The 19820-nt window shown below is 38.2% G+C and overlaps 1 protein-coding gene across 4 annotated transcripts; it reads right to left on the bottom strand.

Annotated features, from left to right (window-relative positions):
• Positions 1-255: 255 nt before the first annotated feature.
• On the bottom strand, positions 256-19820 carry LOC117300650. 4 transcript variants are annotated; one of them, XM_033784344.1, is made up of 8 exons: positions 19298-19820; positions 16816-17017; positions 10108-10223; positions 9161-9326; positions 7054-7267; positions 3996-5545; positions 1833-2392; positions 256-355 (listed from the first exon to the last, which is right to left on the bottom strand). In XM_033784344.1, exons 3-8 carry the CDS (start codon positions 10214-10216, stop codon positions 276-278), a joined length of 2679 nt encoding a protein of 892 aa, XP_033640235.1. In that variant the 5' UTR covers positions 10217-10223; positions 16816-17017; positions 19298-19820; the 3' UTR covers positions 256-275. The 4 variants fall into 4 exon arrangements, with proteins under 4 accessions (XP_033640235.1, XP_033640236.1, XP_033640234.1 ...); XM_033784345.1 differs by lacking the exon at positions 19298-19820 and adding an exon at positions 17277-17302; XM_033784343.1 differs by lacking the exons at positions 16816-17017; positions 19298-19820 and adding an exon at positions 12158-12385.

Here is a 19820-nt window from a genome sequence, read left to right as displayed (position 1 = left end):
GTGTGCGACGAGGATGAGTATAAATGCTGCTTGAAACAGACTGTTGAGATGTTCACTGTTTGCTGCTTGAGGAGGATGGTCGAGATGTGGCCTGTTTGCTGCTTAGAACGGATGGTTGTTGACTGGACTGCTTTGTTTGTGACGAGGATGGTTGTGCTGCTTGAAACGGATGGTTGAGATGGGGACTATTTGCTCCTTGACGAGGATGGTCGAGATGTGGACTGTTTGCTCCTTGAAGCGGATGGTCGTGATGGCGTGGATGGATGTGATTGGGACTACTTGCTATTTGATGTGGATGGTTGTGAACAGGACAGGTCATCATAATCATCATCTTCTTCAACACTTATTGGTATGTCTGAAAACAAAGGATCAGTTTAAACTCTAAATAAATATGTTATTTACATACCATTAAAAGAAAAAATCAATATCAAACTAAATAAAGGACAACAAATAAGCCAAGCCAGCTGGATTTATACAAATTTGAAACTGAAATACTGTACAGGACAGTAGTCATGGGCCCAATTTCATAGAGCTGCTTAGCACACAAATTTTCTTAGCATGAAATTTCTTTCTTGATAAAAACAGGATAACCAACCAAATTTCCAATTGCTGACTGGCACCCCGGAAGACAAATATTATGACAAAATAACAACATTAAAGGCAGTGGATACTATTGGTAATTACTCAAATTTATTATTAGCATAAAACCTTACTTGGTAACGAGGTTGATAGTATAAAACATTGTAAGAAACGGCTCCCTCTTAAGCTTTGTAGTTTTTGAGAAAGAAGTAATTTCTGCAAATTTGATTTTGAGACCTCAGATTTTGAATTTGAGGTCTCGAAATCAAGCATCTGAAAGCACACTAATCCGTGTGACAAGGGTGTTTTTTCTTTCATTATTATCTCACAACTTCGATGACCGACAGAGCTTAAATTTTCAAAGGTTTGTTATTTTATGCATATATGTTGAGATACAGAAAGTGCGAAGACTGGTCTTTGACAATTATCAATAGTGTCCAGTGTCTTTAAGGCTGCATAGCTCAGTTGGCAGAGTGCCAGCACGATTTTAATCGCTTAGTCATCCTTATGTGGTTTTGAATCCTAGTCATTACACCTGTATCCTTAAAGACATTGGACACTATTGGTAATTGTCAAAGACTAGTCTTCACAGTTGATGTATCTCAACTTATCTCAACATATGCAAATCTGAGGTCTCAAAATCAAATTACTTCTTTCCTGAAAACTACGTCACTTCAGAGGGAGCCATTTCTCACAATGTTTTATACTATCAACCTCTCCATGGTACTTGTTATCAAGAAAGGTTTTATGATAATAATTACTTTGAGTAATTACCAATAGTGTGCAGTGCCTTTAAGCAACCCACTTAACTACAGATGCTTCCTCTTCACCCTAGGGTAAATGGGTACCTGTGAGGGTAGAGGATCTTATGTCTGATTTAGTTTAGTGCAAGTACTTGGCAGCATGGGCTGTATATTCCCAAGGAAGCTGAGAAAGTTTAAGGAATGAAATAAATGGTCCAGTGATCTGGGGTAATAATGTTTACAGCACAATGAGCATTGTTTGAGGAGGTAGTGCTATCTGCTATACCGGCCAGACTTCGGATTGATGATACCTAAGCCTACATCCATATGGAATGTAAAAGGGGGTAACCCTGTTTCAGCCCTAAGAGTAGGAGACAACGGCCTCTGAAAAAAGAAAATAATTGTAGCCTTCACCTTGAAGTCGCCTTCAGGCCTTGTGTGTTTTGCGAGTTGCATAAAAAAAAAAAATAAAAAAAAAAATAAAAAAAAATTATATAAGATTTACATTACCTTCCAAATTAATTTCATCCAGTGTCTTCCCGCTAAACGATCCCTGTCTTCCACTCTCAACAGCCAGCATCAACTTTGCTATTTTAGTGAGCTCCAGGCTTGGTTCTGACACGTGATAGAAGTCCCCTGGCACCTGGACACTGTGGCCAAGATGATCAGCTAGCCACTCCAGCTGATTGTCCTTCAAACTGAGAATCTGGCTGACCGTGGCGGTATACTTTCTCGTTTGAGCGGACCTGAGCAGGTGCGGCTTCTCCAGACCTGCTTCGCTAGTGAGGTCCCTCATACAATCGCATCCTCTAATGTTACTATCGTAACCTGGTCGTGCAAACAGGTACTTGTTTGTGCTGCTGATGAAGGCTTCACGGTGTGATAACATTAACTCAAGTGCTGGCCGACATTCTGTTGGTAAAAGAATAGGTACTTTGTTTCCGTTTTGACCGCTAGTGTGAATCATATCCAGCTTAATCATAAGTTCCTGTTCAAGTGGGGTCAGGTGCTTCTTGACCTCTTGGATGCTAGAACCCTCCCAGTGTGGACGCTCCGTGTATGTCTGTACCCTGGAATAAATAGATAGTTATAAGGCGGGTTTAAAACTTTGCATGGTGAAAGTACAAGCCTAAAAATAACCCCTGGCACTAAGCCTGGGCGAATAATTCGTATATCAGGTTAATGGCTAATAGGTATTCCTATCCGTAAACCGCGAATGCCTTTTTTTTTCTTAACCGGATATCCGCAAGGGGCACAAATACCTATTTATAAACCGGATAGTCGTGTAATTACAACCAAGTAACAGGATAATCCTATTATCGGCGATCGTCAGGGCGACAACTGATAGGAATGTTTTGTCTGAATCCTTATGAAACTTCTATTAAGACAGCATAAACAGCATAAATTAAGTTAATTTCGGATAGTTGGCCAGCGGTTAACCGAATACCAAATTTCACTATTCGCCCAGCACTACACGGCACCCACAGCAATTGCTGTGGTGCCCTGTGCTTTTGCTGTGGTGCCCTTTGCAAAGAAATTTCTGTGCCCTTCAGGAGCGATGTTCAAGACCTGAACCTATTTTCATGGCTCTGCTTACCGCCTGCAAAGAATAGGCTCAGGGACTTTTGGTTTACATCAAGCATATTTTACAGGTTTTAGCAGGGAATTTTCTGCTTGTGTGCGGGCCCACTCCATGTTTCTATTCATTCTTTGCATACAAAACTAGAGCCATAAAATTGAGCACAAAAACTTCCAAAGCACAGAAAAAGGTTACCAGCCAAAATTACAGGTTCACATTGTTGTTAATACTGGTGCCCCACTCAATTCTGCTTAGCAAAGAAATTTGTTGAGCAGTATTTTGTGCTTACATGTAAGTTAGCTTTATGAATTTGGGCCCAAGTGAGGTTTGTGGTAGCACCATGTGTAAATCTCTTTTGGAGTAGAGCTGCAAAGCACAAAAAATTTGCTAACATGAAATTTCTTCCTTGAGTAAAACAGGATTACCAACCAAATGTTCACTTGTTGCATATTGCTTGTTACTGGTAATCAGCTGTTGTTTGCTTATAAATCCTGAAAATCACATGGAAATTTGGTTGGTAATCCTATTGTTATCACGGAAGAAATTTCATGCTAAGCAAATTTTCGTGCTTAGCAGCTCTATGAAATTGGGCCCTGGTGGTTGACAACTCAGCGCTTTGATAAGTACGCTCTGATCGTCTTCAGGAGACTGAAGACATTCAAAGCTTACTGAAATGCATTCTGATTGAAATGCTCAGTTGTCAATAATAATAGTAAACAATAATAAGGAACAGTTTTTACATAATGCAAAGTTACAATGAAGTCTCAAAGCGCTTTTAGAAAGTGAAAGAGTAAAACCAGGGATTCTTTTTAGAGCCAACATTACTCAGAAGAGATTAACCCATGGTGCTACCGCAAACCTCACCTGATGAGATATTTGTACAAAAATTAACATCTAATTTTTTAGGAATATTTCCTTTCATCATCAGCAAAGCAGCACAGGGTATTTGAATACAGATATTAAAGGCTACCCTGTCTAAAAAATAATCAATAAATATTGTCTTTCAGGTAAATCCTTTTTCTGTATTTTGTTGAAAATTTTGTGTGTTTTTTTCACTTTTTCATAATTCACCTGCAATTGTTTTGAGTTCTTACTTTATCTGTTCAACTTCTCCAGCATGCCGTTTATTGAACGTTATGAGGCGAGCGAGAACCAGCTCCTGACATCTTCGATACAGACTTGCAGATGGTCCGTTCTCCTTAATCTGCTTGATTGTTCTCATAATTTCCTCCCGCAGAAAGGATGAGAACTTCTGTATATCTGCTGCTACAGGAAGCTCCACAACTTTGTTGATCTTCCTCTGTGACATCGTCGTGAGGGCTTCCGAAGACACTTTCTCTGGCCACTCTGCCTCTTTGAGTGTTAAAAACCTGTCAGCCTCCAGCTCTTTGAGTTTGTTTTGCTGCATCAGCGCCTGGTATCGCTTAATTGCTCCTAGTTTGCTCAAGCTGTGGCCAATTTTCAGTGCAAGTGATGGACGATCCATCGGTTCAGTGCGTACCGAAAGGTCCTGGCAGCTCTGTTCACTTTGTCCTGCAGTCATCTGAACTCCTCTGATAACAGTGTCAAACTCGTCCGGTGTGAGGAACTCATCAATGGAATGTTTCCCGTTTGAGTCAAGAGTTCTGAGATTCTGCAGAAGGCGTGCAGCTTGTCGCATTTCCTGAGCTACATAATGCCTTCCTTTCCGCGCATCCATTCCGCAACACTTGCGACCGCGACTGTTGCCCAATTCAATGATGAGAGGATCTTTCTTACAGATATGAGTGATGTCGTCATCTTTCATAGATTCCAAGACGGATCTTACAAACGTTGTGGCACCTTCACATTTCTTAAGGAGGACATCACTTTCCATTTTCAGGCTTCTCACAGTCCTTCCATGATGCTCGTCCAGCTTCTCATCTGACCTCGCTACACACTGATATCTGACATGTTTCCATAAGTCATTGCGTCGGTAGAATCCCAAGCAATCCGGGCATGGGCCATACATTTCAATGTCAAACTCCTCCGGAGATGGTCTTCGAACCAAAATGATCTCTCCCTCGTTTGTGTCCAAGACCATTCTATTGTGAAAAAAATTCCCTCGGTTTCTTACAAGCTCCAGCGCTTTGGATCTTTCATTTGATTTGACTGGCAATGCAGCAATATGGGCTACAACATCTTTGTCCATGTGTGTCTGAAGCAGATGTTTGCTTATTTTAGTTTTCAGATCTCCACAGAAAAGGCATGCTTGGCGTTTGTTATAAACTCTTTTGTTTCCCAGCTTTATAACTGGCTGACAGAAAATAGGCAAATTTTCACTATCTGAGTTGTCCGAAGAGAATCCCTCTGCTGGGACAGCATCACCATTGGAACCTTCCAAAATATTTCCGTCATCAACATCAGGACTAGGTACACCATTCTCAGGATGAGTATCAATTGACGAAGATAGCGTTAAAGTCTCAGAAGTGGCACAAACCATCTCTTGATGATCATCTGGCTCAAGTTTGATAGGAATATTGAAAGACGGATTTGAATCAACGTCAGATTCATTTACACACGAGTCAGCATCATTAGGCAAGACCACATCATCAGCAGAAGGCAAGACGCCATCACCAGCAACAGGCAAGACCACATCACCAGCACCACGCAAGGGCATTTTCTTCTGAAATGTTAAAATGGTGACTGTATTATATAACATAGCAATATTTTCAAGTAAACAAACAATATTTCTTGTGACACTAAAGACACTGGACACTATTGGTAATTGTCAAAGACCAGTCTTCTCACTTGGTGTATCGCAACATATGCATAAAATAACAAACCTGTGAAAATTTGAGCTCAATTGGTCGTCGAAGTTGCGAGATAATGAATAAAGAAAAAACACCCTTGTCATGCCAAGTTGTGTGCTTTTAGATGGTTGATTTTCAGACCTCAAGTTCTAAATCTGAGGTCTCAAAATCAAGTTCGTGGAAAATTACTACTTTCTCAGAAACGTTGTAACTACAGAGGAAGCCGTTTCTCACAATGTTTTATACTATCAACCTCTCCCCATTACTCGTCACCAAGTATGGTTTTATGCTCAAAATTATTTTGAGTAATTACCAATAGTGTCCACTGCCTTTAAGCCTGTGCGCATACTTTAATGGCAAAAAAGCTTATCAACAAGAATTTGTTTTTTGTATCTTTGTCTTTGCATTGTTTGTTTCTTTGTAAATTGTAAAGCGCTCCGTTCTTTGTGAGGAGCTATATAAATGCTTTCATTATCTGTTACTGTTACTGTTACTGTTACTGTTACTGTTACTGTTACTGTTACTGTTACTGTTACTGTTACTGTTACTGTTACTGTTACTGTTACTGTTACTGTTACTGTTACTGTTACTGTTACTGTTACTGTTACTGTTACTGTTACTGTTACTGTTACTGTTACTGTTACTGTTACTGTTATTGTTATTGTTATTGTTATTGTTATTGTTATTATTATTATTATTATTATTATTATTATTATTATTATTATTATTATTATTATTAGTATTATTATTATTATTAGTATTATTATAATACCATACAGTCATCATTGCTGCAACTGGTGCCTCACTAATTTCTTGCTTCTAAAGCAAAGAAATTTGCCAGGCAGTATTTTCTGCTTGACAGCTTTATGAGTATGATGTAGTTTGGCTGGTAACCTTACTCTGATAAGTTGCATTTTGTTGTGCAAAACATCTTTTTGTGTAAAAGCAGGGTTCCTAAAATTTGGCCCTGGACCAAGATCACAAGGCATGCTGGAGATGCAGAATGTCATGGACTTGATTGATTGATTGATTGATTGATTGATTGATTGATTGATTGATTGATTGATTGATTGATTGATATGCCCTTGATTTATTAAAGTTTGAACAATACAAGTTATTAATGAGAACTAGAGGGCGCATTGGTGATTCTGCGAGCACAAACGCAACGAAACCACAAGGAGACACGTGCGCTATTTGTAAGATGAATGTTATCTGCACGTTGAATATTACACGTTTGTGTGTGTGATAATGCTATTTTTTTTTTACTGACAAAATGGCTGCATATCAGGTAGCATAACTTGGGCAGTGCGCCCTCTGGTTCTTATATATAACTCTATGGTTTAAACACATATTCCTGGCAACAAAGTAGTGCATGACTTACTTGTATATTCCATGGCAACCCAGCCTCAGGAGTGCCATAATCATACAGAATCTCTTCATCTTGGCGAATCTTGGTCAAAGCAAAGAGGCAAGCTGTTGGGGACTCATCAATCACCACAATGTTCATTTCAGCATTTCTCCTTCCTTGACTTCCATGGTTGACAAGTCTGCCAAGTGTTAGGCCTTCATGTATACAATCCTGGGAGGCATCAACGCTGGGTTTCATGCAAAAAGAGAAATTTCAAATTGAATACATATGGGAATAGCACGTCTGCATGGTAAAGTAATTGAAACAAAAGTTCACTGGTGTACATGTAGCTACAATGTATCTCAATGTTTAAGATGTTAAACTTGCACCGGGGATATAGAACTTTTCTGAGTTCTGTAAAAAAGAAAAAATGGCTGTAGCTACCGGGCAATCTCGGTGGTCCTATTGGCATGGGTATAAGACACTGCTCTTTTTCTTCAGCTACGCCACGCATCTGGAACTCTCTACCACTTAATCTTCGATCTTGTGTTTGTACCGCAAAATTCAAGTCTCTTCTCAAAACTTATCTTATGTCACAGGTTTTCAATGACTAATTTTGTTGTTTCTGTTTTTCTTTGTGTTGTGTTTTGTTTTTGTTTTGTTTTTACTGCGCCTTGAACACCCAGCAGGGTGGATATGTGCGCATTACAAATCTTATTATTATTATTATTATTATTGCTCTAGCAATGCAAAAGTCATGGGTTCGGCTCCCACCCGAGTAATATGCTTGTGATTTTGTTCCCACAGAACCAGGGATAATAATACTGATTACAAAGTGCTAATACACATTGGTGTAAGGGTAAAACCAAAATTAATATTATTGTCCCCCTGGCAAATTTAACACCTCTTAAATCATTGCGGTACCCGCTGCTAAGACATAGGATTCCAACTGCCTCTAGCTATTGGGCTATCTCGGTGGTCCAGTTGGTAAGTGTTGCAGTCAGTCGACAACTGACTCATTTAAAGCCATTGGACACTTTCGGTAAACAGTATGGTCCAAAGGCCCACACTTCGTGTATCACAACTGATATAAAAAATAACAAACCTGTGAAAATTTTGGCTCAATCGGACATCAGAGTCGGGAGAAAATAACGGGAAAACCCACCCATGTTTCCACACGTTTCGCCATGTCATGACATGTGTTTAAAATAAATCCGTTATTCTCGACAACGAGAATTGATAATTGTTTTAATGTTTTCTCGAAAAGTAAAGGATTTCATGGAATAATATTTCAAGAGAAGTCGTTCATCATTACCTTCTGTAAACCCTGTAAGTTATTTGTAAATCTGTGAACTTTTTTTTGTTTTCTGTTCCGAAAGTGTATAATGGCTTTAAAGCTTGATAGCATCACATTTGGTGTCTTTGTAAAAAAAGTGTGCCATGTTTGTGGCTGTGCACGCTGGTATAAAATTCACTTCTGGGGGGGGGGGGCAGGTTCAACTTGTATCTGGTATCCTATTTGGCACATTGAAAGTGCATGTTTATTCACTGTGCTGTTTTTACCTGCTTTGCCTTCCTTAAAAGCGTTTCGAAAATAAATGTATATGTTTTGCAATTTTAACTCTTCGGATTGTCCTATAAGGTTCTTGTATTTTCAGTTTGTTTGGATTGCTGTATATTTTCCTGTTGTAAAATGTTATATTTTTATAATTATTTTGTCATGCGCTTGTGTGGGCGGAATATAAATGAATAAATTATTATTTATTATTATAAAATCAATTGATTCCTAGTTTTTCATGAAAACACACCATTTCCCATTGGCACCTACATGCATGTAGGGTCGCCGATACAGTCTATGTGACTTTCTAGATGGCCCTCTCTCCTCAATGTACAGACTATTTTCTTCAAAGGTAATTTTTTATGACTAAATAACAAACACACAAGTAGGATTTGAAACTTTGCATGGTGGAGATAAAAGATAAAGAAGAGTTTGTGGTAACACCATGTAATAATCTCTAAATGAGTTGGGGTGGTTCTGAAAAGAACCGTAGGTTTAACTCGACGTCTCGATCAGTATGCTCTGATCGTCTTCTGGAGAATGCTGGACTAATAAACACACAAACAAAATGTTTATACTCACCACATTCTAACTGTTTTTCCTGAATGGTGACATTGAAAGAATCTGCGATATCCAGTTCGTTCTATACATTCCCTCCTCTTGCCTTCCTCTGCCGTTACTAACTCCCCATGGCAAGTTAATAAGAACTCCCCTTCCTCAAAATCCTTGTTGGCAAATACGCCCTTACCTGAAAAAAAATCACACACAAAATCGAAAATACATGTATTTCAAAGTGAAATAAGTTAGATTATAATCACTTTAGATAAAGACCGAAACAATTATTAATCAATCTTGAACAAACTTCCTCTGAAGTCTTTTAATTCTTTAGTGAGAAATTACTCCTTTCTCAAAACCTACTTCGCTTCGGAGGGAGCAGTTACTCACAATGTTTAATACTATCAAAAGCTCTCCATTACTTGTTACAAAGTACATTATTAATTATTTTGAGTAATTACCAAGTGTAAGCTTGGGCGGTTCCTTCGGTTACCCGGTTCTACCCGGTTCCAATCTCTGATTAACTTGGTTATTTTCAGTTAAAATAGATCGGCTCAATTGTGTGTGTGTGAGCTCGGGACGGGCGGCTTATGTTTTATATTGAATTGGAACCGGTAATGTCTCAGAACCGAGCTTTTTTTCGGAACCGGAACCGAGCCCCAAATTTCTGGAACCGCCCAAGCTTAACCAAGTGTCCAGTGCTTTTAATGAGGTGTTTTTAGTCGATTGAAAAAAAAGACCAGGCCAGAAATTACATGGGGGCCATGTATTGCCTCTGGTCTTGGTTAAGATCTCCCAATTGAAGTGCCCTTTGCACAATGAAAATGGTCTTGCCCTCTCAAAGATGAAATTCTTGCAAGACCACTGTTGAACTTGTCCAGCCCTGAGTTTACTGGCCGGAGGCTAAAATCACTCCCCGCGGGCCTGTGGTCCTGGTTTTTGTCCAAGCCCTGTTGCATAAACCTTTAACTCACCTCTGGACACTGTATTTTGTATTTTGAAACCATTTGGTTGACTCTGTCTCACTCTTTCATATGATGCTGCTGTCTCTGTTGGAATGGGACTTGCTTTTCGCTTTCTCATGTGTCTCCTACAAAAAAGGATGAACAATTAAGTATTATTTCAATGATCAACACATTCAAAAGTGGGCGATTGAATGGTACACGGCAATGAAAGCCCATGCTCAAGTGTCCCCTGACAAAGTCACCCCCCCCCGGCTTTATTTATTGGGGGCGACTGATATAGGATGGATACTCTAGTCTATTGTACCCGCTGGTATTGTCAAAAGGCTATTGGAGATAGACAAAATGCATTGTCGGCAGTAACAGACATGCGCAGCTGACATTCCGAAGTGGCTTATTGTACGGCCACCACTTTTAATTTCACTCATTGACATTGTTACCAACACAATTATGTTGAAAGATATGACTTTATGAGTATGACAGCATATAACTCACTTTTGTTTACCATTGTCCCATCTTGTCTCTGATAATGGATAGATAAACATGATACTAATGATACTATAAAGTAGGGGTAGCCCTGGTAGGATGCAGTCAGTGCCACTGCACTGACGTCCTGGGTATAAAGGTTCTTTACAATGCCAACACAAAGTTGACTACAATTTTCTTTATTTTTTACCTGATTTGAGAAGCTGAAATTCCGTTCATATATTCATAGTGTCCCTCACTATATTCTCAACGAGTTCACATCTAACAAATATATCCATGGAAGAAATTATATCCGAAAATATGTCGAAGTTCTGCACTGGCGATGTTGATCATCGTGTACCAATTGATAGTGTGATTCCAAGTGCGCATGGCTTTGAGTACAGTGCATTATCTTGCCGCTATTCGCCGTCAAAACAGGGTAGGTGCCGTAAACTCGCTTTCAACTACTCTAATATACATTTTAAAATCCAGGAGGCATAAAATATTCCAGCTCAAATAAAAAAATTATAAATTTCAGGTTGAATTTCGGTTACAAAATTAATATAAAGTTTTTTTTCTTGTAAAAAAAAAAAAAAGAAATTCTGAGCGTGCAGCAAAATCGTCTGCCGCCATCTTGCTTTTTCACAGTGCTTCTTGTACATGTGCGGAAAACAGAGGGCACTTTCCTGCGCGCGTATTTTTTTTTTCTTGGGACGGTTAGCATGCGCTAATTTTTGGTAAAAAGTGGCCTCATTTGTCCTAGGAAAAAAATATGCTTCCGGCTCATGGAGTCTTGGCACAAGACGTCAATGTTCGGTATCGCATAGCTCTGCACTTTGTGTAAATTGCTCACTTACTATTATCCATCTACTAAGTGTTTGGTTAACGCAGGTTGACAGCGATTTGGCTGCAAACAGTAGGCCGCCAGTGATCAGCGCAAGAAAGTGTTTACACGGAAGTTAGTGCACGACGTGGGATTGGAACACGCTAATTTCAATTTTCTTTTCACAAAATATTAACACCAAAGGAGAAAATTCAACAATTTTAAATAATGCGAACTTTGAGTTCCAACTACAACTACAAGGAACATGTGAGTAAAAGTTCAGACTCCCGAGTAAGGTAGAAATATTTTTAACAGATTTTTGAAAGATTTTTGCAATGGTACGGGACCTTTATATATACATGTACCCTGGACTCCGTCGCAATGCCTGCAACGGAGGAGTCCAACCTGGGCTAAAAGTAGAGGGTGTTCTGGCAGTGGCATGTAAACACACACAGACAGAGCTGTCACTGTCACTTACTTATATTGTGCTGTGCCTGTGAGGCTGTGGTCGAGACTTTTTTAATTTTAAAACACAATAATTATGGAACTACAAAGGTCCCCACAACAATACAATGTCAAACAATGTTTGTATTTGTTCAACAATAAACAAAAATTATACAGTACAAATGGGACAGTGAGAGGGAATTGGCAAGACGACTATGGTAACATTATTTACACTATATATTTATATATATAAGGAAAAGTAAATTATTTTGTTAACAATTAATTAAAAGGATTTTTTGTTTAAGACAGTGTAGTGTTAAGTGTACTCACCGTGTCTGACTCTGGGACATATTTTGTCCGGTATATTATTCTGCTAAAACACTGGTTAGTGGTGGTGAACCGACGAAAAAAGCACCAACAAGTATTGATTGGTCCACTGCCGCCCAGATTGGGAATATTTAACTTAAAAAATTGCACTAGGTCTTCATATAAGAGACCTAAAACTAAAAAGTTTGTACACAAAAAAAATTAAAGTGACAAGTTTTACTTTAAGACTGGTTGCTGTCAAACCTAACGCCGCGCAAACCGACGATAACTTTATGATGCGTCTGGATACCAGATCATACCTGACGATTCAACCAATTGAGGGCGCACTATCACATCACTGCAAAAGTTCTTTAGGACCCTTTTCGAAACCACGGCTTTGGATTCAGCTCCAGGCTCCGTTCTCTTGTCTGTATATGAGAGCGTGACGCAAAAAGCCCGCTAAGCTAGCCTGAGCCGATTTACAAAGCCGAAGTCGTGGTTTCGAAAAGGGTCTCAGTCTCGAATGCACAGTAAATAGGCATGATTCATCCCCAAAGGTGTCATTTTTTGTGTGTAAATAAGACATTTTAAGGCTTGAAAACTGTAATTTTATTAACCTAACACATCTGTGTTTGAACTTTTGAGGTATTTGCAAACAATTTGCCTTCACACACTGGGCACAAAGCAATGGGTTCAGGAATTATTATGACCATACAAATCTAGGTTCACTCATCATCAGCCCTATTGCTAGCTGTGTACATTATAACCAGATGGGAAATATTCCCATAATCCTGGGCTAAACTGCAATTTCCCATGGGTTTCCCATTGGTTTCCCATTGATTTTGCCATAACAGGGCCACACACACACATTGGGCACAACAAAGCAATGGAAGAGAGATTAAAATCCTCAATTTGAGACATGGTACATACATTGGTAGAAAGCGTACATTTATTCCAATCCTTTTATATAGAAACATAATAATGGGTACATCCTTTTTGTGGGGAGGGGGGGGGGTGGGGAGAGCCCAATAAATTTAGTCGCCTTTTTTTCAAGAAACATATCTTATAGGCCGATCGTTTGTGTTTGGAGAAGTATATTATTAAAATCTTTAAAAGTAAAAACAAAACAAAAACGATGCATACAGGGATGGTACATGTACGTCATTGGAAGAGTACAGACATTGCAAAGCTATAGTTTTCAAAAACAATACCATTTAATATGGAACATCAACAGCAAAGATCCCCATGTTTTCAACAAGAACAGGAACTAGTTTGATGGTTGAATGTGCTTAATTTTGATTGTGCTTTTTGAGTTGCTTGCTTAGACAATTTTCAACACTTTTGATTCAAATTATTTATTTGAGAGGTTTGGCTTTGAAGCTTTTCAGTTGAAAATCTCTAAACAACTAAGAGAAATCCATACAGTGAGGAATAATACAAATTATAATAGAATATAGGCCTATACATTTATAACTTTCAATACAGTGTCATATTCATGAGACTCCTCAAATCAAGCAAAGTTTGTTAGTTTTTAAATTCAAACAAATTGGGTGGAGCCCCAGCCTGTTTCTAATAATAATAATAATAATAATAAATAATATTCGTTTTTTTATATAGCACTTGCCTCACCCCTAAGGGGCCTATCAAAGCAAACAGTATTTTTTTCCAGCAAGATTTGTGGAGCTACGATTTGAAGTATGATTCCTATTCCTTTAAAGCACCAAGTAATGGTTTACAGTGCTGTGACGCAATATACATGTACAGCCAATAAAATCAAGAACACCGGGGCCAACCCCTTCTCTTTTTTTTTATAAGTGCACTGGGTTCTTTTACGTTCGTTAACAACACATGGGACCAAAATCCTACGTTTTATCTGAAGTGCCAATTTAAGGACACAGGTGTCACGGCTGGGGATTCGAACCCACACTCTGCTGAACGGAAACACCAGAGTTTGAGTACAGTGCTCCTAACCACTTGATCCCGACACTTCCACTATAATATTACTGAGCAGGGTTATTGAAAGGGTGTCTGTATACGTTTGTTCTGACTTTTAAAATATTTAAATGTTTAATAATAAATAAACAGCAGCTTTAGTGTAGTATAATGCTTTTTGAGAAACATTTCACTTTAAGGATAATAATCTGGGTACTTTTTGGAACACAAAACACACTGCCCACAGATTTACTTTAAACTTACACCGTTTGAAGACAATGGTAGTAGAAAGCGTACCTTAAAATATTAGTTGCTGAGGTGCTGTAGTTTTTGAGAAATGAGTAAAACAATGTCATGAAAATATGTTTTTCACATGCTAAAATAATTTTTGTCTCGTGATCAGTGAGACGAAAATTATTTTCATGACATGTTTTACTCATTTCTCAAAATCTACAGCACCTCAGTAAGTAACATTTTCCGGAAAGCTTTCTACCATCATTATCTTCAAACTGTGTAAGTTTAGTGTAAATCTGTGGACATTGTGTTTTTTTGTCTTACAAAAAGTACAAAGTACATACATGTACTAACTAAGTTTATATACAAATATATGTCACTTTTACCCCAAAATGTTGAAAAGCGCTATCATGGTTATCATAATTCCTATAAGGATTATTCTACCTACATGGATATCACTCCAGAGTTTTGGCGACATCTCAACAACGCGACCACCTTTTTAAACGAAATTTTCACAAGCTCATGGTATTTATAAAACTACTGAACGGTTTTAAAAACAAAACTTATACAATGCCTTTCACAGCCAGGCCAAAACATTTGAACTAAGTCTCAATCAGTGCTGTAGTCAAGTCTCTGTTGCATTGGCTCCCAGTTAAGTTTCGAACAGTTTACAAAATTCTTCTGTTAACTTTCAAGGCTCAAACATGTCAATCTCCTGCTTATTTATCTGAACTTGTTCATCATTATTCCCCTACTCGGACTTTACGATCATCTCAACAGTCATTGCTTTCTGCTACTAGAGCTTCTTCCATTTTTTATGGCCACAGATCTTTTTCTTACGCCGCACCGTTTCTTTGGAATAATCTTCCTGTCCACATTCGCCAAGCTAATACTTTACAATGTTTTAAGTCCTTGTTGAAAACTCATTTGTTTAAAGCTTCTCTTTTGTAATTTGCCTATTTGTTTCTTGTATCTTTCTCTAATTGTTTATTTTATTGTTTCTTTAATGCGCTTAGAGGCTTTTGCATTAGGCGCTTTACAAATGTCTTATTATTATTAGTTCGATGGAGTCCAAGTCCACACAAAAATAGAGTCAGGAACCCGTCTTGGGTCTTTATACTAGATTCTTGTAGAGCGTTTTATCACATCCCTTGGGGCATATCAAAGCGCTCAGTATTTTTGTCCTGCAATGTATGTAGGGCTCAAGTTTTAAGTATGAGATATTCCTTTAAAGCACCATAATAATGGTTTACAAGGTGCTATGGCGCAGTATGCTGCCAACCAAACCTTCGGCACTGGTCAAAGTAGTTATGGTTTAGCATCTTGCATGAGGTCACAATACCCAAACAACCCTCTGAAAACTTCAGAGCCATTATAGTCCAGTCCATTATAGTCCAGTCCATTATAGTCCAGTCCATTATAGTCCAGTCCATTATAGTCCAGTCCATTATAGTCCAGTCCATTATAGTCCAGTCCATTATAGTCCAGTCCATTATAGTCCAGTCCATTATAGTCCAGTCCATTATAGTCCAGTCCATTATAGTCCAGTCCATTATAGTCCAGTCCATTATAGTCCAGTCCATTATAGTCCAGTCCATTATAGTCCAGTCCATTATAGTCCAGTCCATTATAGTCCAGTCCATTATAGTCCAGTCCATTATAGTCCAGTCCATTATAGTCCAGTCCACTACAGTCAGTCCCAACTCTCCACGACAAACCACGAAACTCCATGAGACTCCACAACACGCCACAACGCTCCACTATCAATTCTCATTTCCAAGTGTTGACTAAAAAATGCAATGTAACTCATCAAATCCGTCACTACATTGACTGATACCGTCACATCTTGACGGCGGTGACCGACACAAACCTTCATCACACTCAAATCCGTCTTCAAATTCTAAAACCAGACAAAATAAATTAAGAATGACAAATTAAGTATGAGACTGGTTGATAAAATAAATGGCAGTTAAAGTTTATAAATAAAACAGGTTGGCGGTTTCAATCCAAGAGACAATTAAAAATTTGGGTGGTCAGGTTGTCAATAGGTTGTTAACATTGAATGGTCACACAGTAGGAGGGTCTAATACACATGTTAACAATCTTATCACAAGTGGGCAACATCACTCAAGAAATACTGTTGACTTTGGGATGTACCAAGGAAACAGAGTTTAGGGGATATACAAAACGTGTGGCTAGTCCTAAGTAATTCGTCCTAACTCGAGATAAGACTAGTCTTAACCCTTTGAGGGGTCGATTTCACAAAGGTTACAGTCTTAACTTAGGACTAGTCCTAAGCAATGCTAAGAGATAGGACTGGTCCTAAGTTAGGACCAGTAACTCATCCTAACTCAGGACTGGTCCTATCTCTTAGCATTGCCTAGGACTAGTCCTAAGTTAGGACTACCTTTGTGAAATCCACCCCTGGGCATTTTAGGTTAAAACACGGGCACAAAATGTCGGCACTAAACGAGTAATTTGAGGGGTAGGTCTTGTTACAAAATAACTGCCCTTACCTGATATTAGACTGGTGTCGGAGGCGACAGTGCCAAGACCAGCACTACTGCAACTATGACGCATAGTATGACGAATCCAATAACAGACGCACACAGCATGTGATTGGTGAATCGGTTGTCTTTGGCCCTATCATCCTGGTCATGGTTAGAGGCCGGGCCTTCAGGCATCGTGATGTGTTGCTATGACAACATAGAATGGTTGCTATGGGAGAAGGGACAAGAAAAGTGCGGTTTATCAAATACTTACAAAGGTGTTTTTCTTTACAGTTTGAAAATGCTCAAATATGCATCATCCATCCAGTGCCCAATTTCATAGAGTTTCTAAAGCAGAAAATACTGCTTAAAACATTTCTGCTAGTGCTAGGGTACTCAAGGTGCTTGTTAGTAGGCTATATCCATTTTTAAAGAAAGGTATGTTATTGAAGTTATGAATTCTGAGACCCAATTATGTAGCACCTTACAAGGGTTTATAGGGTGCTATGGCACTTCAGAAGCTACATGTACATCCATTAACAGCAGCCAGCTACATGTACTAACCTGCTAAATACCACACACTGTTATGATGTGTGAAAAACAGTCTCACCCGAACTAGTTCTATACGTCTGTATGTTATTCTAAACATCCCAAAGCCCTGATCCATAATTATCGCCACTACTTTTTTTATTGGGAACCTACACAGCTTGAAATTCTCAGTTTGCTGTCTGTGTTGTACTTAAGCCATTATTCAATGCTTTACAAAATACTCAATGGTCATGAACTAATGTGAATTGAATCGAGTAATGTTGCCGAAACGGAGCCGCCATGTCTCTTAATAATAATATCCTTGAGTACACAAAGCTTACATTGTGTAGTTTAAAGGGTTTGGGTATTTGTGTATAAAACATATTGTCCACAGATTTACAATGGCTTTAATACCAATAATGGTACATACGTTTGTACATGTTAAAGGTACTGCACACTATTGGTAATTATTCAATATATTTGTTAGCATAAAACTTACTTGGTACCGAGTAATGGGGAGAGGTTGGTAGTATAAAACATTGTGAGAAACGTCTTCCTCTGAAGTGACAAAGTTTCTGAGAAAGAAGTACTTCTCACTAAAATATTTGAATTGAATTCGAGACCTAAACTTGTGCAACAAGGGTGTTTTTTTTCTTCTTCCATTATTCTCTCGCAACTTCAACAACAAATTGAGTTCAAGTTTTCACAGGTTTGTTATTTTATGCATATGTTGAGATACACCTCCATGCACCAAGTGAGTAGACTGGTCTTTGACAATTACCAAAGGTGTCCAGGGAGGATTTCACAAAGAATTGGGACTAGTCCTAACTTGAGACTAGTCCTAGGAGATAGTAAAAACGTATGGGTAGTCCTAAGTTAAGACGAGTAACTCGTTGTAAGTGTGAAATCTGACCTTGTGCCTTTAAAGAAAATTATTTTTGTGACATTGTTTTACTCATTTCTCAAAAACTACAGCACTTCAGTAAGTAATAGTTTAAGGGAAGCTTTCTATACCACCATTATCTTCAAACGGTCAAGTTTAATGTAAATCTGTGGAGATTGTGTTTTGTGACCCTATAAACAATACCCAAACCCTTTAAAGTATGTGGCCAGTACTGGTAATTAATTGTCAAAAACAGCAATGAACGTTTTTGAATTTTGAGAAAATTCATACCGAAAGGATTTAAAACAGTTTAATTTTGTAGTTTGTTAAAACAGTTTAATTTTGCACTTTTTTAGTATGAGGTTAGAGACTGTTGCTTCCCAACTTCATAAGGACTCTAAAACATCGCAAAGCTTGGAGCCCCTTCTAATCAACTAATTTTGAATTAAAGGGAAAGGTACACATTTGACAATTGTCTTTTGACTTGGTGTATCCCAACATAAGCATAAAATAACAAACCTGTGAAAATTTGGGCCCAATCGGTCATCAAAGTTGCGAGAAAATGATGAAAGAAAAACACCCTTGTTGGACGAATTTGTGTGCTCTCAGATGGAAATAAAAGACTTCTTATAGCTAGAAGTCTTTTAATATTTTAGTGAGAAATTACCTCTTTCTAAAAAACCATGTTACTTCAGAGGGAGTCGTTTCCCACAATATTTTATACTATCAACAGCTCTCCAATGCTCGTTACCAAGTCAGTTTTTAAGTTAATATTTGTTTTGAGTAATTACCAAACGTGTACATTCCCTTTAAAAATCTGGTAAATACTGTCTTTATAATTACTTTCTTTAGATGACACAACCTTTTCAAAACAATAAATTACACACAAATATAGAGGGTGGGGTTTTCAAGCCTACAATGATTATGTGTATATTATTATTATTTCATGAAAGTGGTCACTCTGTTGGTCACTTTCATATAATCCACAAATAAGTGTAAATACTTAAAATAAAAGTAATTAAGTAGGTAAATATGGCTATCAAATGTATAACAATGAACTTTACAATACAATTAAATATATAAAGAAATTTTACATACCCTAGTATTGAGATATGTGTGCTGGGTGTGTATGAAACAGAACACGAAGACCTTAATATCCACAGAGCATTACGCCTACTTTGCTCTCACCAACCACAAACTCCAGAAATAACAGAGCCCTACACAACAAAAGCACTGTCACAAAACCAAAGGTAGCATTGTGTTCACCGCGCCCACTGACCCATATCCGATCCAATGACTGTAGTTCAGCTGAACCTGAACTTGTTTTCTTTACTCGATAATCCCTCTTTTGTTTAAAGTAACTTCCCCAAGGTTATCAAAATAATACTACTCACAATGGATAACTGGTTATTGACAAAAGAGAAAAATAGTTGCCAAAACTGTTTTACTTCTCTAGTCAACCCAGTATTTTCTGTTTGTCTGGGTTTTCTTTTCAATATGATTTGACTTGTTCACTGTATGATAAGCATTATACTCCTGGCCCTAGCTAGTCGACAGCTGGTTTTGAATGCCCTACTCTGCAATCTGGGTGTTCCATATGGTTTTATATTCATTTTCTTAT

Source organism: Asterias rubens, chromosome 16 (genome assembly GCF_902459465.1).
Source record: "Asterias rubens chromosome 16, eAstRub1.3, whole genome shotgun sequence".
Classification (NCBI taxonomy): Eukaryota; Metazoa; Echinodermata; class Asteroidea; order Forcipulatida; family Asteriidae; genus Asterias; species Asterias rubens.
This window is presented reverse-complemented; position numbering and strand designations above follow the sequence as displayed.

What these genes read in the sequence shown, in the direction of transcription:
- LOC117300650 (XM_033784342.1), bottom strand. Translation starts at nt 10,800, where the DNA reads ATGAACGGAATTTCAGCTTCTCAAATCAG. An exon ending in GGTTGCCATGGAATATACAA is followed by an intron (nt 5,546 to 7,053) that starts GTAAGTCATGCA and finishes TTAACATTTCAG; the next exon opens with AAGAAAATGCCCTTGCGTGG. An exon ending in GGATGAAATTAATTTGGAAG is followed by an intron (nt 356 to 1,832) that starts GTAATGTAAATC and finishes CTTTGTTTTCAG; the next exon opens with ACATACCAATAAGTGTTGAA.